This window comes from Theropithecus gelada, chromosome 1 (assembly GCF_003255815.1).
Source record: "Theropithecus gelada isolate Dixy chromosome 1, Tgel_1.0, whole genome shotgun sequence".
NCBI lineage: Eukaryota > Metazoa > Chordata > Mammalia > Primates > Cercopithecidae > Theropithecus > Theropithecus gelada.
The window spans coordinates 72,808,283-72,830,230 of NC_037668.1; the positions used below are offsets into that span (position 1 = coordinate 72,808,283).

The window sequence follows — 21,948 nt, forward strand, 5'->3', positions numbered from 1 at the left end:
TATACAGCCAGCTCCAAAGAAAAGACTTAAAGATATTGACGTGGGTTCTCTTATAGCCATATCATTTTATAGAAGTAAATTAAAAGTACAGAAGAGTAACAATACACTGGACAAGATACCTTGGGAAAGTTTTGTGATCCTAATTTCCACAAGCCCCTTTCCCCGCCTACACTTGCCCCCACCCCAAACTGCAAATCAGAGATGTATTTTGGGAATTAGGGCTGGTTAGTAGCAGTGGAGGTACTAATTTACATAAATAGTATTTCAAGACTTCCACACCACTGGGAAAATAATCAAGGGTTTAAACCATTTCTCACCATCTGTAGTCCCAGAAATACATATCTGGCCATGATCTTTGAGGTCTTGACTGAAGTCCTTGACTCCCCAGATATAAATGTCTAAACCTTCCAAGATGACCTTGTGAACATTTTATTCCATTTTAAAGATATCCTTTAGGAGCTTGTTTTAATATTTTCATTACTCTTCCAGTAAAAAGACTTGACAACTATTCAAAAGAAAACAATGTAACATTGGGGAAAAGCTACATGATTTTCTTATTAAATATTTGGCACAAATATCTTTTACTTAATGAACTATTAAAAACATATGTCTGTCAGAAATAAAGCAGGAATTTTAGAGCTGGTGGGGGGGGGGTTTCTTTAAAGACCAACTAAGCCAATTTCAGCCGGGAAAAACTGAGGCTTAAAAAAATAAAGTTATTTGCTCAAGGTCACACAGCTGGTTTTCTCCAGCCTAGATTGCAAATTCTCTGAACTTGAATTTTCAATATCAAGCTCTTTCTACCAGTAACATTGTTTCCCACTACATGTAATGCCTCTCCAAGTCAGAAAGGCATCAATCAGACATGTAGGAAAGGTGTTGTGCTTTGTTTAAATCCAATGAGGTCATAAGAATCTGGGCCCTTTGGAGTAAAGTTACTAGTACTGACTGATGACTAAATAGCTTGCTGCGGGGGCTGCCTCTGCATCTGACCATATTCTAACAAGTGTCTTTGAAATCAAGCAAACATTTTATCCCTCCCTGCCCCCCAGTAATGCTTTTTTTTCTTTCTTTCTATTTTTTTAAGAGAGAAATGGGTCTTGCTATGTTGCCGAGGCGGGTCTGAAACTTCTGGGTTCAAGCAATCCTCCCACCTCAGTCTCCTAAAGTGCTGGGATTACAGGTGTGAGCCACCACACCCAGCCTCTCTCTCAGAAAGAGAGAAAACTGACAATGACATCCTATCATTGTCCTTTCCTCTCTTTTTTTAAATTTTTTAAAAAAATTTTCATAGGTTTTGGTGGTATTTCGTTATGTGAGTAAGTTATTCAGCGGTAATTTGTGAGATTTTGGCGCACCCATCTCCTGAGCAGTATACACTGAACCCAATTTACAAAAGTTAAAAAAACTTTACAAGAAGTTTCTGATTTTCCTATACACATGAAGGCCTTATCCATGATAACTGGTGTTTGCCCACTAGGAACTAGCCTCCATCTTTAGAAATTCAGCTTTTTAAAAAAGATAAAAGACAGCAGGAAGTACTGTATTCTTATAATCAGAAAGTGCTTGAAAATTTGAATCTAATTAGCTTTTAACCAGCATCTCACTGAGGCAGGAGGAGCACAACACCCCAGAGGGTCATAGGAAGGAGAGAACATTTTTATGCATATTTATCCAGCCAGCAACCCTTTTATAACTACACACCAAAGATCCTGAATCACTGGGGTGTGGATTACAAATTAAAATAACAAGGAAAACAATCTGCCAACAAATAAAAATGCAACCTACTCTTAGGAAACTGACAGAAGATCTATCTGGTCTCAGTGACTCCAGTGCTTAGTCAAGGCCCTGAGCTTGACATCTATGAAGGAAAAAGACACATCCACCTGCTTTTCATTATCACCTCACCTCTGACTATGTCCATCTTCTTTGCTGCCATCATGCCCAAGCCTTGCTCTTGTTGTCGAATATAATTACAATTAAGGCATTTACTAACACTCCATTGTATGGAGCCATAAACTAGTTCCCAGGGAGGTTAAAAAGAAAGCAGAAAACAACCTCCACCAACCCTTTAGTTGTAACCAGAGAAACAGATGACTCTTGCTTTTAAGAACTTAATGTCTAAGGCTGCTATCTCTAATACAGAACAAAGCATAAACATCAGTGCTTGATGGATGCATGTGAGTCAGGTCCTCATTTCACATAATAATTGCTAATCACAATTAGTTTTCCTTTCTGTATTCCAAAGGACATAATTCCTTGAGAGTCTTGAATTTAGCAATGTAACACTGTGATACTTTTCAAGTCTTATACCTTAAATCTATCCTACACACTTCTGTCAGATTATTTTTTTTTCAGAATCCTATATTTGAATAATCATTTCCTTCCTCAAAAGTCTTTAATAATTCCCTGGTATTCAAGGCCCTCTATTTTTAGACCAACCTAACATCTCAGCCAAGTTTCCCAACATGAACCTTCCATTCAGGTCAAATTGTCCTTCCCCACCTTTGCTCATGGCATTCTCTGTATATAGGATTCAGCTAGCTTCCCATGTCCCTTTCCATATCTGGACCAAATCAATCTTTCAAGTCCGAATTATTCTATTCGGTTTCCCTGACCACCTCAGCCCCTAGGATTAGATACCTCCTTTGAATTCTTAGAATACTGTCTGTTGGCCATAACTGTTCAGTATCTGATATTCCTTGCTATTGTTTGTTAACCTTTTACATGCATAATTCTATCTTCCACCAAGGCTGATGAGCTATTTGAGATAAAGTCCCCTGCCTCAAGGAGAAAGTCTTCTGCCTTAAATACCAAAACAGTGGTTTGACCAGATTTGAAGGATGTGTGCCTGAAAAGTAGAATGTCCTCATGAATAAGGACCAGTTCTGTCCCTAACTGGAGATGACACTGAACAAAACCCCTTCTTCCTTGCTTTCAGAATCACTGCCTGAAATATAGAAGACTGGACTAACTAAATGACCTTCCAGCTGTGGCAGTTTATAATTCTAGAAATATTACTTTGGGGCAAAAGCAATTGCGTTTTTTTAAATGGCAAAAACTGCAACTACTTTTGCACCAACCCAATAGCTACAAATAAGATCATATTTTTTAATACATTAAGAGATATTTATTGTTTAATTGCATCTTGTGGCGAGCTTTTCTGAAATACAAAAAAACTCCCTCTGCTTCCTACGTTTTGATTTTGATAAATGGATTTAGGAAAAAAAAAATCCAAAACAAAACCCTTACTTCTTTCTTCACAGAATTCCAGAGCTAGTCAGCTATTTCCTGACCACTGTAAGAAACAAGCTGTGCTCACAAGGCTCCATCACAGATATTCTTTATGGAGAAAAAAAAGAACCTGAGTGGGGTCAGCAAACTACAGCCTGCCAGTTAAATGGCCCTATTGCCTGTTTTAATGGAAAAAAAAAAAAAATTCTTGTACAGATAGGGTCTCGCTCTGTCACCCAGGCTGGAGTGGAGGGGCATGAAAAAAGTTCACTGTAGCCTTAAATTCCTGAGTGCAAGGGATCCTCCCGTCTCTGCCCCCAAATAGCTGGGACTACAGGCACGCGTCACCATGCCCAGCTAATTTTTCAAAAACTTTTTGTAGAGATGGGGGTCACAGGATGTTGCCCAGGCTGGTCTCAAACTCCTGGCCTCAAGTGATCCTCTTGTCTCGGTCTCCCAAAGTGGACATTAGAGGTGTGAGCCACCACACTCAACCTTACTTGCTTTTAAAACTTTTTAAATTAGGAATTTTTTCTTTTTTTTTTTTAGACAGAGTTTCGCTTTTGTTGCTCAAGCTGGAGTGCAATGGCGCGATCTCGGCTCACTGCAACCTCCGCCTCCCGGGTTCAAGTGATTCTCCAGCCTCAGCCTCCCAAGTAGCTGGGACTATAGGTGTGCGCCACCATGCCTGGGTAACTTTTTGTCTTTTTAGTAGAAATGGGTTTCACTATGTTAGCCAGGCTGGTCTCGCACTCCTTACCTCAGGTGATCCACCCACCTCGGCCTCCCAAAGTGTTGGGATTATAGGTGTGAGCCACCATGCCCAGCCGGAGTTTTTAAAATACAGAAAAGTATAAAGAAAAAAATAATAATCATCAATACTTCCACATTCCAGAATTGTTACTATCTCAGCTAAATGTTGTTTTTAAAAAAGAAACATCACATTTATTTTATGAAAAAGGATGTACTTATCTTACAGAATTCAAGGACTTTAGAGAATTACTAAGAGTTTAAAAAATTCTCCCTCCCTCCCTCCCTTCCTTCCATTTATTTTTTTGAGACGGAGTCTCGCTCTGTCACCCAGGCTGGAGTGCAGTGGTGCGATCTCGGCTCACTGCCAGCTCCGCCTCCCAGCTTCATGCCATTCTCCTGCCTCAGCCTCCCAAGTGGCTGGGACTACAGGCACCCGCCACCACGCCCGGCTAATTTTTTGTATTTTTAGTAGAGATGAGGTTTCACCGTGTTAGTCAGGATGGTCTCAATCTCCTGACCTTGTGATCCGCCCGCCTTGGCCTCCCAAAGTGCTGGGATTACAGGCGTGAGTTAATGTGCCTGGCCCATTATTTATTTTTAAATTTTATATATATTTTTTGGCCAGGTGCGGTGCCTCATACCTGTAATCCCAGCAGTTTGGGAGGCTGAGGCAGGTGGATCATTTGAGGACAGGAGTTCAAGACTAGCCTGGCCAACATGGTGAAATCCTGTCTCTACTAAAAATACAAAAATTAGCTGGGTGGTAGTGGCGCATGCCTGTAATCCCAGCTACTCGGGAGGCTGAGGCAGGAGAATCGTTTGAGCCTGGGAGGCGGAGATTGTGGTGAGCAGAGATTGCACCACTGCACTCCAGTCTGGGCGACAGAGTGAGACCGTGTCTCAAAAAAAAAAAAAAAAAAAAAAAAAAATTTTTATTTTTTGAGATAGGGTCTCGCTCTGTCGCCCAGGCTGGAATGTAATAGCATGATCACAACGCACTGCAGCCTCGACCTCCCAGGTACTTTCTCTCAAGAATGATGAAAATTGACTGCAGCCTTGACCTCTCAGGCTCAAGCAATCCTCCTGCCTCAGCCACCTCAGCAGCTGGGATTAGAGGCACGTGCCACCGTGCTCAGTGAATTAAAAAAAATAATTTGTAGAGATGAGGTCCTGCTATGTTGCCCAGGCTGGTCTTGAAATCCTGGGCAAAAGTGATTCTCCAGCTTAGGTCTCCCAAAGTGCTGGGATTACAGGAGTGAGCCATTGTGCCTGGCTTTAATTCTCATTACCCAGGAGTAATAATCATTATAGACACTTCTTTATGTACATATACAAATAGATAGATGTACTGTTATAAAAAACAAAATGCTACTTTAAAAACTTTATTTTTAATATAAAAATGACTATTCGCCAGGCGCGGTGGCTCACGCCTGTAATTCCAGCACTTTGGGAGGCCGAGGCGGGCGGATCAGGAGGTCAGGAGATCGAGACCATCCTGGCTAACACGGTGAAACCCCGTCTCTACTAAAAATACGAAAAATTAGCCGGGCGTGGTGGTGCGCGCCTGTAGTCCCAGCTACTCGGAGGCTGAGGCAGGAGAATGGCGTGAACCCGGGAGGCGGAGCTTGCAGTGAGCCGAGATCGCGCCACTGCACTCCAGCCTGGGCGGCAGAGCGAGACTCCATCTCAAAAAAAAAAAAAGTATTCAATTTTAGTGGTATTTAACAAAAGAAAAAGTAAAAATGAAGGAAAAAGTAAACTTAATATATCTTCACCATTAAAGATACTATTTCTTAGAAGATCTCGTGCCTAAAAACAGATTAAGAACAAAAGATTAAGAGGCTGGAATTATTATGGTATTTTTTTAGGTTTGTTAATTTTTTCTAACTTCCTACTATGAAAGATGATATTAACATCTAGCAATGTTTTTTCTTTTTTTCTTTCTTTTTTTTTTTTTTTGAGACGGAGTCTCGCTCTGTAGCCCAGGCTAGAGTGCAGTGGCCGGATCTCAGCTCACTGCAAGCTCCGCCTCCCGGGTTCATGCCATTCTCCGGCCTCAGCCTCCTGAGTAGCTGGGACGACAGGCGCCCGCCACCTCGCCCGGCTAGTTTTTTTTTTGTATTTCTTAGTAGAGACGGGGTTTCACCGTGTTAGCCAGGATGGTCTCGATCTCCTGACCTCGTGATCCACCCGTCTCGGCCTCCCAAAGTGCTGGGATTACAGGCTTGAGCCACCGCGCCCGGCAGCAATGTTTTTTCTTCCCACACTTTTATCTCTTGATTTTTGGCAGTTTATATATATATATATATATATATATTTTTTTTTTTTTTTTTTGAGACGGAATCTCGCTGTTACCCAGGCTGGAGTGCAGTGGCGTGATCTTGGCTCAGTGCAAGCTCCGCCCCCCGGGTTCACGCCATTCTCCTGCCTCAGCCTCCGGAGTAGCTGGGACTACAGGTGTCCGCCACCACGCCCGGCTAATTTTTTGTATTTTTAGTAGAGACGGGGTTTCACTGTGTTAGCCAGGATGATCTCGATCTCCTGACCTCAAGATCCACCCGCCTCAGCCTCCCAAAGTGCTGGGATTACAGGCGTGAGCCACCATGCCCGGCAATGGCAGTTATATTTTTATGTTGTCCAGGTTCAAGATATTTAAATTACATTCTGCAACCATAATTCCTATAGTTGTTGTGTGTCAGTTCTACATATAAATGGGCTAAATGTTAACGACCATGGTTTCTCTATTACCATATTCTTTATTTTGACTCAATTCTTGGCATTTTATTTTATTTTAATTTTGAGACAGGGTCTCTCTCTGTCGCCTAGGCTAGAGTGCAGTGGCGTGATCTTGGCTCACTGCAGCCTCTGCCTCCTGTGCTCAAGCAATCCTCTCACCTTGGCCTCCGGAGTAGCTGGGACTACAGGGATATGCCACTGCACTTGGCAATTTTTGTTTGTTTGTTTGTTTGTTTCATAGAGATGAGATCTCACCATATTGCCCAGGCTTATCTTGAACTCCAGGGCTCAAGTGATCCGCCTACCTTGGCCTCTAAAAGTGCTAGGATTACAGGCTGGTTGAAGTTTTATTTTCAAGAAGGGCTCAGGCCTGGCATGGTGGCTCCCTCCTGTAATCCCAACACTTTGGGAGGCCAAGGTGGGAGCATCACTTGAGCCCAGGGGTTTGAGACTAGCCTGGGCAATATGAGACTTTATCTCAACAAAAAGCAAACAAAAGTTAGCCAAGTGTGGTGGTGCACACCTGGCTCTTTTAGTGGTGGCTACTCAGGAGGCTGAGGTAGGAGGATTGATTGAGCCCAGGAGGCAGAGGCTGCAGTGAGCTGAGATCACGCCACTGTACTCCAGTCTTGAAGAAGAGCAAGATTCTGTCTTAAAAAAAAAAAAAAAAAAAAGAGCTCAGGGCTCATATGTCACAAGTCTTTTCATGCCTGAGAATGTCTTCCTACTGCTTTCATATTTGAATAAAATCTTCATTGTTTATAATATTCTTTTTTTTCTGGTTATCTATCAATCTGCATACTCAGTTTATAATATTCTTGAGTTCCACTTTCTTTCCCTGAAAAGTCTGTGGACAGGATATTGTTCCTCTTGTATTAAATGTTGGGAATAACTCAGAGGTAAGCCTAATTTTTTCCTCCATGTAAATGATTTGCTTTTTGCCTCTGGATACTTGAAGAATTCTTTCTTTATCCCCAAAGCTTAATAAGTACATAAGGATATATCTGGCCAAATTATCTTAGAACACACTATACTCTTAAAATCTGCAGATTTGCCAGGCATGATGGCTCACGCCTGTAATCCCAGCACTTTGGGAGGCTGAGGTGGGCTGATCACTTGAGGTCAGCAGTTTGAGACCAGCCTGACCAACATGGTGAAATCCCATCTCTACCAAAAATACAAAATTAGCCAGGCATAGTGGCACATGCCTGTAATCCCAGCTACTCGGGTGGCTCAGGTAGAGAATTGCTTGAACCCGGGAGGCGGAGGTTGCGGTGAGCCAAGATCGCGCCATTATACTCCAGCCTGGGCAACAACAGCAAAAACTCCATCTCAAAAACAAACAAACAAACAAACAACAAAAAAAAAAACTTTAGATTTTACTTGATTCAGAAATTTTTAATGTATTATACCTTGTTCTTATTTTTAAAAATTAAAATTGAAGTTACATATGCACATAAAACGGCAAGTCGTTTCTCAAGCTTTTAAGGAAAAAACTGACCATCTATTCCCTTTCCTGCCCATTTTATGTTCCCCAGATATGCCCATTTTTAACTCTTTTAGCAGATCCACTTAGTATTTATTTTTCCACCAATAACACTTTTTTTTTTTGAGATGGAGTCTTGCTCTGTCTTCCAAGTCCAGGTTGGAGTGCAGTGCAGTGGCACAATCTTGGCTCCACTGTAACCTCCGCCTCCCAAGTTCAAGCGATTCTCCTGCCTCAGCCTCCCGAGTAACTGGGATTACAGGTATTTGTCACCACACTCAAATAATTTTTCTAATTTGAGTAGAGAGGATTTCACCATGTTGACCAGGCTGGTCTCGAACTCCTGACCTCAAGTGATCTGGCCATCTTGGCCTCCCAAAGTGCTGGGATTATAGGAGTGAGCCTCTGTGCCCAGCAATAGCATAGTTGCTTTTTTTTTTTTTTTTTTAAAGACAGAATTTCACTCTTGCTGCCCAAGCGGGAGTGCAATGGCGCCAGCTTGGCTCACTGTAACCTCTGCCTCCCAGGTTCAAGCAATTCTCCTGCCTCAGCCTCCCGAGTAGCTGAGACTATAGGTATGCGCCACCAAACCTGGCCAATTTTCTGTATTTTTAGTAGAAACGGGGTTTCACCAAGTTAGACAGGCTGGTCTCAAACTCCTGACCTCAGGTGATCCGCCTGCCTCTGCCTCCCAAAGTGCTGCCAATAGCATTCTTATACTGGTATTTCTTGGGTTTTCCATTTCAGGAATAATCTGATTTTCCATTGTGGAAAACAGGACTTAACTTATTTTCATCATCAACCCTGCTCCCATCATATACACCCATACTTCCTTATGCCTTTTACCTTCCCAATAATTGTTATATTATTTTGGTCAGCTCAATAATCAATGCTTAAATTATTATGACTTCAGCTCCATGTATTAGCTACTAACTATAGAAGAGGACGATTTCACTCTTCCCTCATGTGTCCAACATACTAACCTCCTCTCATCATTCCAAAGTAATTAAATCATAATTTGGGTTAGACTGTATCAGTGATTGCATTAGCATGCATATTTAAATATTAGTTACAGGCCAGGCTTGGTGGCTTAGGCCTGTAATCTTAGCATTTTGGGAGGCTGAGGTGGGTGGATCACTTGAGGTCAGGAGTTCGAAACCAGCCTGGCCAACATGGTGAAACTCCATCTCTGTTAAAAATACAAAAAAAATTAGCCAGGCGTGGTGGTGCATCCTGTAATCCCAACTACTTGGGAGGCTGAGGCAGGAGAATCACTTGAACCCAGGAGGCAGAGGCTGCAGTGAGCTGAGATCAGCCACTGCACTCCAGCCTGGGCAACAGAGTGAGACTCTGTCTCAAAAAAAAAGAAAAAAAAAAAAACCAACTAGTTACAGCTGAACCACGCAGTCGCTAAGAATTTTTTCACCTGCACATTTTTGTAGTTTGCCTTGGTATGAATAATCGCCTTCTTGATTTTCTAGGTGCTTACCAATACAACTCCAAACTAACTACTAAGTGCTCCAAATCATCTCAAAATGTTGAAACACATCACATTGTGTCATTTTCATCAGAAGAAATATGATCATCTTGAATAAATCATTCCCAAGTTTTCTGACCTATTCCAGTCTGGTCTGGTTGCTATTTACACTGGGTGTACATGTGTTAGCCTGGAATCTCCCTTCATCATCATCGTGGGGATTCATTTTATCTTAATTGAATGTCTTTTTTTTTTTTTTTTTGAGACGGGGGCTCACTCTGTCGCCAGGCTGGAGGGCAGTGGTGCAATCTTGGCTCACTGCAATCTCCGCCTCCCAGATTCAAGTGATTCTCCTGCCTCAGCCTCCTGAGTAGCTGGGATTACAGGCATGCACCACCATGCCCGGCAAATTTTTTTTTTTTTTTTGTATTTTTAGTAGAGATGGGGTTTGTCTTGATCTCCTGACCTCGTGATCTGCCCACCTTGGCCTCCCAAAGTGCTGGGATTACAGGCATGAACCACCACACCCGGCCTGAATGTCCTTTTTCCTTCCTTTCCTTCCCTTCCTTTCCTTCCTTCCCTCCCTCCCTCCCTCCCTTCCTTCACACCCAGCCTGAATGTCCTTTGTCCCTCCTTTTTTTCCTTTTTTCCTTTCTTCCTTCCTTCCTTCCTCCCTCCCTCCCCCCCTCCCCTCCCCTCTCCTTCCTTCCTTCCCTCCCTCTATCCCTCCCTCCCTCCCTCCCTCCCTCTCTTTCTTCTCTCTCTCTCTCTTTTTTTTTGAGCAGAGTCTCCCTCTGTCGCTCAGCCTGGAGTGCAATGATGCGATCTAGGCTCACTGCAACCTCTGCCTCCCAGGTTCAAGCATGAATGCCCTTTTTCTTATATCCTGTGTCTTCCTCTTTCTTAGTTTATGCTAAGGTTTTGGTGTTACATAAACTCTAGCAGCTTTCCTTTTTTGATTTAATTTTTAATTTTTGTGGATACATGCTAGGTACATATACTGATGGGTTACATGAGATATTTTGATACAGGCATACAATATGTAATAATCACATCGGGGTAAACAGAGGTATCCATTACCTCAAGCATTTATCCTTGAGTGACAAACAATCCCATTATACTCTCGTAGTTATTTTAAAATGTACAATTAAATTGTTTTTGATTATAGTTACCCTGTTGCACTAGCAAATATTAGGTTTTATTCATTCTTTCTAACTAATTTTTTGTACCCATTAACCATTCCCCCCTCCCCCCACGCCCCCACACTCTCTACCCTTTCCAGCCTCTGGTAGCCAACCTTCTACTCTCTATCTCCATGAGTTGCATTGATTTTTAGCTCACACAAGCAAGTAAGTGAAAACATGTAGTTTGTCTTTCCGTGCCTGGTTTATTTCACTTAACATAATGACCTCCAGTTCCATCCATGTTGTAGCAAATGACAGGATCTCATTCTTTTTTATGTCTGAATAGTACTCAATAGTGTATTTGTACCACGTTTTCTTTATCCATTCATCTGTTGATGGACACTTAGGTTGCTTCCAGATCTTGGCTATTGTGAATAGTGCTGCAATAAACATGGGAACGCAAATATCTCTTCAATATACTGATTTCCTTTCTTGTGGGTATATACCTAGGAGTGGGATTGCTGGATTGTATGGTAGCTCCATTTTTCATTTTTTGAGGCGCCTTCAAACTGTTACTCATAGTGGCTGTACTAATTTACATTCCCATCAACAGCATATGAGAGTTCCCCTTTCTCCACAACCTTGCCAGGATTTGCTACTGCCTCACTTTTGGATAAAAGGCATTTTAACTAAGGTGAGATGACATCTCATTGTTTTTATTTGCATTTCTCTGATGATCAATGATGTTGAGCACCTTTTCATATATCTGCTTGGCATTTATTTGTATGACTTCTTTTGAGAAATGTCTATTCAGATCTTTTGCCCATTTAAAAGCCCAGATTAGGTTTTTTCCTATAGAGTTGTTTGAGTTCCTTCTATATTTTGGTTATTAATGCCTTGTCAGATGGGTAGTTTGCAAATATTTTCTCTCATTCTGTGGGTTGTCTCTTCACTTTATTGATTGTTTCCTTTGCTATGCAAAAGCTTTTTAACTTGATATGATCCCATTTGTCCATTTTTGCTTTGGCTGCCTATGCTTGTGGGGTATTTTTCCAGAAATCTTTGCTCAGACTAATGTCCTGGAGACTTTCCTCAATGGTTTCTTGTAGTAGCTTCAAAGTTTGAGGTCTTAGATTTAGGTCTTTAACCATTTTGATTTGATTTTTGTATATGGAAAGAGACAGGGGTCTAGTTTCATTCTTTTGCATATGGATATCCAGTTTTCCTAGCACCATTTATTGAAGAGATTGTCCTTTCCCCAACGTATATTCTTGGCACCTTTGTCAAAAATGAGTTCACTGAAGGTGTATGGATTTATCTCTGGTTCTTTATTCTGTTCCACTGACCTATACGTCTGTTTTTATGCCAGTACCATGCTGTTTTGGTTACCAAAGCTCTGTAGTATAATTTGAAGTCAGGTAATATGATTCCTGTAGTTTTGTTCTTTTTGCTTAGGATAGCTTTGGCTATTCTGGGTCTTCTGTAATTCCATGTAATTTTTTTTTTTGAGATGGAGTCTTGCTCTGTTGCCCAGGCTGGAGTGCAATGGCACAGTCTCAGCTCACTGCAACCTCCGTCTCATGTGATTCTCCCACCTCAGTCTCCCAAGTAGCTGGGATCACAGGTGCCCACCACCACGCTCAGCTAATTTTTGTATTTTTAGTAGAGATGGGGTTTCACCACATTGGCCAGGCTGGTCTCGAACTCCTGACCTCAAATGATTCACCTGCCTTGGCCTCCCAAAGTGCTGGGATTACAGGCATGAGCCACCATGCCCAGCCAATTTCATATAAATTTTAGGATTGCTTTTTCTATTTCTGTGAAGCATGTTATTGGTATTTTGATAGGGATTGCATAAAATCTGTAGATTGCAGCCAGGCGTGGTGGCTCATGCCTGTAATCTCAGCACTTTGGGAGGCTGAGGTGGGTGGGTCACGTGAGGTCAAGAGTTCGAGACCAGCCTGGGCAACATGGTGAAACCCCGTCTCCACTAAAAATACAAAAATTAGCTGGGCGTGGTGGTGGGCGCCTGTAATCCCAGCGACTTGGGCAGCTGAGGCAGGAGAATCGTTTGAGCCTGGGAGGTGGAAGGTGCAGTGAGCTGAGATCATGCCACTGCACTCTAACCTGGGATATAGAGCAAGATGCTCTCTCAAGAAAAAAAAAAAAATCTGTAGATTGCTTTGAGGAGTAATTGTAACAACTACATTGTAATAATACTGATTTTTTTCAATCCATGAACATGGAATATCTTCCCATTTTTTGTGTCCTCTTCAAATTATTGCATCAATATTTTATAATGTTCATTGTAGACATCTTTTGCTTCTTTGGTTAAGTTAATCCCCAGGTATTTTATTTTATTTGTAGCTATTATAATAGAATTTTCTTGATTTCTTTTTCAGATTCCTTTTTTTTTTTTGAGACTGAGTCTTGCTCTGTTGCCCAGGCTGGAGTGCAGCGGCACCATCTTGGCTCACTGCAAGCTCCGCCTCCCAGCTTCAAGCACTACTCATGCGTCAGCCTCCCAAGTAGCTGGGACTACAGGCACATGCCACCATGCCCGGCTAATTCTTTTTCAGATTCTTTGCTGTTAGCACATAGAAATACTACTGATTTTCATATGTTGATTTTGTATCCTGGAACTTTACTGTATTTATCAGTTCTAATAGTTTTTCATGGAGTCTTTAGGTTTTTCCAAATATAAAATTATATCATCTGCAAACACAGATAATTTGACTTCTTCCTTTCCAATTTAGATGCCCTTTATTTCCTTCTCTTGTTTGACTGCTTTAGCTAGGACTTCCAGTTCTATGTTGGGTAACAGCAGTAAAAGTGTGCATCCTTGTCTAGTAGCTTTCTGAAAACAGATGCATGGAAAGCAAATGTCTAAAAAGTTCTCATGACGAGTTGATGGGTGCAGCACACCAACAAGGCACAAGTATACATATGTAACAAACCTGCACGTTATGCACATGTACCCTACAACTTACAGTATAATAATAATAAATAAATTTAAAAAAAAAGTTCTCATTCTACTCTCATATTTGATCGATAGTTTGATTAGATAGAAATAAGAATGTTAAAGGCATTGTTTATAGTTGCCAGTGTTGCTGTTAGGAAGTTCAAAGCTATTTTAATTCCTTTGTATATGATATCCTCTCTCCTCTCCGGGAGCTTGTAAGGTCTCTTTGTTAGCAGTTATAAAATTTCACAATGATAAACTTGGTATGTTTCTTTTCTCCATTTTACTGGGAACTCAGTTTCCTTTCAGTCTAGAAATCCAGCTCCTTTTATCCTAAGAAAAATTAAAAAATAATTTCACTGATGTTTTCTTCCCCCTTCATTTCTTTCTTTCTAGAAATCCATGTTCTAATTCAGAGGCATTAATTCATTAATTACATTTAATCATCTTTGTATTTCATTTCTATGAGATTCTAATTTCTTTCTTTTCTTTCATTCCCTCCCTTCTTCCCTCCCTCCCTCCTTCTCTTTCTCCCTCTCTTTCATTTTTTGAGACAGGGTCTCGCTCTGTCACCCAGCCTGGAGTACAGTAGTACAACCATGGCTCACTGCAGCCTCAACCTGTTAGACTCAAGCGATCCTCCAACCTCAGAGATTCCAATTTCTTTTTTTTTTTTTTTTTTTTTTTTTTTTTTGAGACGGAGTCTCGCTCTGCCGCCCAGGCTGGAGTGCTGTGGCCGGATCTCAGCTCACTGCAAGCTCCGCCTCCCGGGTTCACGCCATTCTCCTGCCTCAGCCTCCTGAGTAGTTGGGACTACAGGCGCCCGCCACCGCGCCCGGCTAGTTTTTTGTATTTTTTAGTAGAGACAGGGTTTCACCGTGTTAGCCAGGATGGTCTCGATCTCCTGACCTCGTGATCCGCCCGTCTTGGCCTCCCAAAGTGCTGGGATTACAGGCTTGAGCCACCGCGCCCGGCCAGAGATTCCAATTTCTTAAACGATTTTCTTTTTTACCTAGATCACTCATATCTGAAACCATTCCTTTTTGCCAACAATTTGATTTTCAGTGGTGTTTATTCCATTCTTTTGCTATTTTAAAATGTATTAACTCTGTAATTATTTAAATCTGGTTTTGTTTTTTTTTTGAGACCGAGTCTCACTCTGTCACCCAGGCTGGAGTGCAATGGCACGAGATTGGCTCACTGCAACCTCTGCCTCCCCAGTTCAAGTGATTCTCCTGCCTCAGCCTCCCAAGTACCTGGGACTACAGGCACATGCCACCACGCCCGGCTAATTTTTGTATTTTTAGTAGAGACGGGGTTTCACTGTGTTAGCCAGGATGGTCTCCATCTCCTGACCTTGTGATCCACCCGCCTCTGCCTCCCAAAGTGCTGGGATTATAGGCATGAGCCATTGCAACCGGCCAATCCTCTTTTTTTTTAGTTCTATAATATCCTCTTTTTTATCATCTCATTGCTGAACTTTTATTTATTAAATTCATGTTTTAATAAGTAGTTTTATGGTTAAGAAGTTGCATAGTTTTAAGAAAATTTCTTTTATTTCATGAGCTATATTCTTTTCAGGATAGCTTCTTTGTCTTTTACAGGATATTTTTCTTGCTTTCATTGTGTTTTCTGTAGCATATTTGTACAGCTGACATTCTGATTCTTTTGATCTTATTCATGCTTGAGTCACGGCTCTGCCTGGATGTTTTATTTGTTTTGATATAACACAAATGAATTGTCTCTTTTCCTTCTGTATCTGATATCAGTTACCATGTAAGTACTGGTGTGGAGAAACTGGGGATCTTAATCCCACTTGGTGGGATTATAAAACAGTGAAAATGCCATGGAAACAGTATGTAGCTTCCTCAAAAAATTAAACATCATAGTTCTCTATCATATGATCCAGTAATCTCACTTCTAAATATATATCCAAAAGAACTGAAAGCAAGGTCTTGAAGAGATGTCTGTACACCCACGTTCACTGCAGCACTATTCACAACAGTCAAGAGGTGGCAGCAACTCAAATGTCTGTCAGAAGATAAATGGATGACAAAATGTGGTACATACATACAATGGAATATTATTCAGTCTTAAAAAAAAGGAAATCCAGTTATATGCTACAACATGGACAACATGGACATTATGCTAAGTAAAATAAGTAAATAAGTAAAATAAAAAGACAGTCACAAAAACACAAATATTGTATGATTTCACTTACATGAGACATTTAAAGTAGAATCATAGGTAACAAGGACTTGTGGGGAGGAAAAAAATGAGGAGTTGTTGTTTGATGGGTATAGAATTTCAGATTTGCAAGATGAAAGTTCTCGAGATCTGTTTCACCACAATTTGAACACATTTAACACTACTGAACTGTTCACTTAAAAATAGCCAGTTAGGGCTGGGTGTGGTGGCTCATGCCTGTAATCCCAGCACTTTGGGAGACTGAGGTGGGTGGACTACGGGTCAGGAGTTCAAGACCAGCCCGGTCAATATGATGAAACCCTGTATCTACTAAAAATACAAAAATTAGCTGGGTGTGGTGGTGGGTGCCTGTAGTCCCAGCTGCTTGGGAGGCTGAGGCAGGAGAATCACTTGAATCTGGGAGGCAGAGGTTGCAGTGAGCCCAGATTGCACCATTGCATTCCAGCCTGGGCAATACAGCAAGACTCCATCTAAAAAAAAAAGTCCACTTAGAATGGGCCGGGCATGGTGGCTCATGCCTGTAATCTCAGCACTTTGGGAGGCCAAGGCAGGTAGATCACTTGAGGTCAGGAGTTCGCGACCAGCCTGGCCAACATGGCGAAACTCCATCTCTACTAAAAATACAAAAAAATAGCTGGGCATGGTGGTGCATACCTGTAATCCCAGCTACTCAGGAGGCTGAGGCAGGAGAATCACTTGAACCCAGGAAGCAGAGGTCGCAGTGAGCCAAGATTATACCACTGCACTCTAGCCTGGGTGACAGAGTGAGACTCCATCTCAAACAACGAAAAACAAAAACAAAAAACAAACCAAAACAAACCAAAAAAACAAACCAAAACAAAACAAAAACAAACAAAAAGCCAAAGGTTAGAATGGTACATTTTATGTTGTGTTTTTTTCACGGCTTTTTTTTTTTAAAGGGGGTTTTATAACATTGTCAGAAAGACAGTCTTGTTCTTCTCACAGCTGCTTTGCCTGACTCTTATGCAGGATTTGGCTCTACCTTGGCAAGAAAAGACAGAGAAACAGGCTTATGCAGTGAAGAAAAGCCTTCATCTTGTCTCATGGGAAAAATATTCACATACTTTTGTCAATTTCACACAGTATAGTCTAGTTTTCATTCCCTTTCCCACCCACTGGGTGGTTTTATTTTGTTTTAAGACAAGGATAATTGCCAGAAGAAAACACCCTAGGGCTTACTTCTGTAGGATGGATCCCTTAATGACCAGCTCTTCATCCAAGTCTGCTTCATTAGCCATGAAGAGCAGCCTCTTTCCTGTGCTGTCCACTCCAATGAAGTCACGCTGCTCCACTGAATCATACAAAAGAAAAAAAAAAAAAGTCAAATAAAGCCATTTGCCCTGCCTGCATGAATAAGCCAGGGAACACAGTATCTGCTCAGTGGTCTTGGAACCAACACAGGATTGAAGGATGGGTGCAGTGGCTCACGCCTCCCAATACTTTGGGAGGCCGAGGTGGGTGGATCACCTGGGGTCAGGAGTTTGAGACCAGCCTGGCCAACATGGTGAAACACTGTCTCTACTAAAAATACAAAAATTAGCCGAGTGTGGTAGTATGCCCTGTAGTCCCAGCTGCTTGGGAGGCTGAGGCAGAATTACTTGAACCTGGGAGGTGGAGGTTGCAGTGAGCTGAGATCGTGCCACTGTAGTACACTCCAGCGTGGGTGACAGAGTGAGATTCCATCTCAAAAAAAACAAAAACAAACAAAAAAAACCCCACAGGATTGAGATGAGAGAGGAGCCATAATAAGTGTGTTAGGCCATTCTGCGTTACCATAAAGAATCTGTGACTAGGTAATTTACAAAGAAATACTTATAATTTATAATTGTCTCATGGTTCTGCAGGGTATACAGGAAGCATACAGGAGGTTTCTGCGGAAGCCTCAGGGAACTTTTTACTCATGGTAGAAGGTAAAGTGAGAGCAGAATAGTCACATGGCAAGAGAGGGGAATAAGAGAGAGCTGGGGGCAAGATGCCACATACCTTTAAACGAGAACTCACTCACTATCACAAGAACAGCACCAAGCCATGAGAGATCTGCACCCATGACCCAAACACCTCCCCCGAGGCCCTATCTCCAAAACTGGGGATTACATTTCAATATGAGATTTGGGGGAACATGCAAACTATACCAATGAGTGTCCTATAGCACATGTCATGGTATTTAAAACATGGGTGATCAAATTTGTTTTGTACTGCTCTAAAGGATATTATCAAGTTAATTGGTGAAGTTTAAATAAAGTCTGTATATTGAAGTATGGTACCAACGTAATTTCCTGTTTTTAGAGACTATCATTTTTGGAGGAGATGGAGGAAATACATATCGACATATTTAAAGACAAAGGAAAATCATATCTGCAACTTATTCTCAGATAGCTCAGAAAATAATTATATATATTATATTATGTATGCCTTATATATATATATAGAATATATATTACAAAGAAAGAGAGATGCTGGGCAGTGGTTCATGCCTATAATTCCAGCACTTACAGGCATGAACCAGGAGGCTGAGGCAGAAGCATCATTTAAGCCCAGGAATTCGAGATCAGTCTGGGCAACACTGCAAGACCTCATCTCTACAAATAATTAAAAAATTAGCTGGGCATGGTGGCACGTACCTATAGTGAGGAAGCTGAGACAGGGGGATCCCTTTAGCCTGGGAGGCTAAGGCTGCAGTGAGCCATGACTGCTGTAGTACACTCCAGCTTGGATGACAGACCAAGACCTTCTCTCAAAAATAAATAAATAGGCCGGGCATGGTGGCTCACGCCTGTAATCCCAGCACTTTGGGAGGCCAAGGCAGGTGGATCACCTGAGGTCAGGAGTTCCAGCCCAGCCTGGCCAACATGGTGAAACCCGTCTCTACTGAAAATAAAAAAAATCAGCTGCTGAGTGTGGTGGTGGGCACCTGTAATCCCAGCTACTTGGGAGACTGAGGCAGGAGACTCACTTGAACCCAGGAGGCAGAGGCTGCACTGAGCTGAGATCACGCCACTGCACTCCAGCCTGGGCAACAGAGCGAGAGTCCATCTCAGTAAATAAATAAATAAATAAGTAAGTAATGTTACTTTATTTATTTAGGGCACTTCATTTTTTTTTTTTTAAAGAATTTTCTCTCTGCAAATAATAACCCAGGTCTTCTTACTGTGAAAATGGGAATAATATTATTTAAAGTCATTCACATTCAATCAACATTAACTACAGGCAGTAGATTCTATGCTATGTATAAGGCATTTAAAAAAGTGTATATTTTATTATGTGTGAATGGTTCTTGGTAGACAGTGATCTTACAGGCTGCTATATTATTGCTATTTTCTATGTCATACTTCTCTTCCCCAACTAGATTATAAACTTTTCAAAGGCAGGTTTTGATTCTTTTATATCTCCCATAACATCTAGTACAGTGTTACATACTTAATAATATGTGCTACTAAACTGTACAGTATCTATACCTTACAGAAACATTTTCACATAGTGACAAAATAGCAGAATGATTAAGAACAGAAGTTCTGGAGCCAGAACACCTGGGTATGAATCCCAGCTTAGCCAATTATCAGTTTATGTTACAGCAATTTACTTAACTTCTCTGTTCCTCAGTTTCATCTATAAAATGGGGATAATAATAGTGTTTGTCTCATGGGTTTATTATGCAGATTAAGTGAATTAATATTTGTAAAACATTTACAATAGTGTTATTAACTAAAACATTAAATAAAATGTTAAGTTTAAAAATTAAACAAAATACACCTTCTAATTCTCACAACAACCAAATAAAGCAATGCCTCAATACCTCTTTATAAAGGAGAAACAGAAAGTTTAGCTCTAGAAAAAATGAGATCTGTAAAGATGAATTTGCTTCCTACTGACAGACAATGGCTGCTAAATAACAGAATATGTTTCACTGTTGGCTAAAGCTGCCTGTATACCTATAACCAAATATACTATTCAATTGTGCAATATGTTTAGTTCAGGTACTTGAAAGTATTTAAAGTCACCAATCAGATGGTGTCTGGTCATCTTATATGCAGTGTTTGAATATAAATGAGGAAAAACAATTATAAAAAAAATATATGTTAGGGTTTTTTGTTCAATAACCAAATGAAATCCAAAAAAGGAAGAGCAAATGCTGCCAATTTGAAGCTAAATTTTGCAGAGAATTTCAAATGCCACATAGCAGCTTAGACATATATCAATTTATACATTACATGGAAACTTGAGAATGTAACAAAGTCTGTAAGGGTCTCATTATGAGTCAGCCATTTAAAAAAGAAACACGGAGATGTTATTTTTGGATATAATTTGGAATGCTTTCCCTACCCAAGTCCTAAGGCTCACAGAAACCTTGAATCACTGATGTCCAGGGAGCAATAATTTCCAGCCAGCCAATTTTTCAGCTATGTTGCACTTTAGTCCCTTTTCTCTCCCTCTCAGACCCTCCACCTTGTATTGCTTCTTTACAGCTATCATAGTAACTGGGACTTCAGAATGTGATACAAATTATAGAAACTTGGAAAGGTTTCTTTCTGTTCTGCTTTAGCAAAATATGAATTTCACTTTGGGAGCAGAGCAGGTAATTGTAGAATGTCTTCCTAAGAAGAAAGGCTCCACAAACTTAAGAAAGCAGATAAAACTGAACTTCTATTAAAAAAAAAAAAAAAAAATCTGTCATATTCAAGTATTCACGTTTTTTCCCCTAGTTGACTTTTACTTCTCTGACTGATTCTTCTGTCTCATCTACAGGCATTTTGCTTATCCATTCATTCATTGATTCATTCATTCTACCAATAAATATCTTTGTACACCTACCCTATGGCAGGTGCTATGTCTAGAGCTGGGAATTCCAACTCATTTTATAAGGCCAGCATGATCCTGATGCCAAAACCAGGCAAGGATATCATGAGAAAGGAAAAGGCAAATTTACTCATTAGCAAGTCAAAATAGTATGTCAAGAAGATTAAAAAGGCTCACAAACTTGTTGGAGCTCCTCCTATCCAAAAGTAAGGTTAGTTCCTTATCCTTTATATCTGGGCTTGCTCAGTAACTAGCTTTGAACTAACAGAGTGCAGCTGAAGTGACAGTGTGTGTTCTGAGTTTAGGCTTCAAGAGACTTTGTAGCTTCTGCAGTCATGCTTAGAACCTGCTGCTGCTACCTTGTAAACAAGCCTGGGCTAACCCCCTGGATGGTAAAAGACTAGTCGAAAAGAATATCCAGCTGTCAAGGCTGAGGCTCCCTATGTATATTTTTCTTTTTTTTTGGAGGTGCGGTCTTGCTCTGTCGCCCAGGTTGGAGTGCAGTGGCACGACCTTGGCTCACTGCAACCTCCGCCTCTTGGGTTCAAGCTCAACCTCAATTCTCCTGCCTCAACCTCCCAAGTAGCTGGGACCACAGGCATGTGCTACCATGTCCAGCTAACTTTTGTATTTTTAGTAGAGATGGGGTTTTGCCATGCTGGCCAGGCTGGTCTCGAACTCCTGACCTCAGGTGATCCACCCACCTCCCAAAGTGCTGGGATTACAGGTGTGAGCCACTGGGTCCAGCCAAGGCTCCATACATATTAATGAGCCCAGTTACGGGAGACTAAGATAAGAATGATAGTTGCCTCCTGGTATTCACATCCTTGTATATCCCTTCTTGAATGTGGGCTGGCCTAGTGACTTGCTTCTAACCAACAGAACGTGGCAAAGGTAATAAAATGTTACTTCTATAATTAGGTTACACAAGATTGTGACTTCTGTCTTTCTAGAAGAGTTTTTCCCTTGCTGGCTTTGATGAAGTAAGTTTCCATGCTGGAAAGGCCCAAGTGATAAAGAAAGGAAGGTAGCTTCTGGCTAATAGCTTGGTGGAAACTGAGGCTCAGTCCAACAGTCCTGAGGGAAATGAAATTCTCCCAATAACCAAGTAAGCTTGGAACCAAATCTCTTCCCAGTTGAGCCTTCAGATGAG

The 21,948-nt window shown here is 41.2% G+C and overlaps 1 protein-coding gene across 2 annotated transcripts in view; it reads right to left on the reverse strand.

The window, feature by feature from the left end:
* The window catches only part of EIF2B3 (eukaryotic translation initiation factor 2B subunit gamma), a 147,926-nt gene that overhangs the window by 65,275 nt on the left and 60,703 nt on the right, over window positions 1-21,948 (reverse strand). For both annotated transcript variants that reach the window (XM_025404876.1, XM_025404868.1), the window contains exon 5: window positions 17,181-17,292. In XM_025404876.1, the coding sequence (XP_025260661.1) occupies window positions 17,181-17,292 (112 nt within the window). The remainder of the gene's footprint in view (window positions 1-17,180; window positions 17,293-21,948) is intronic.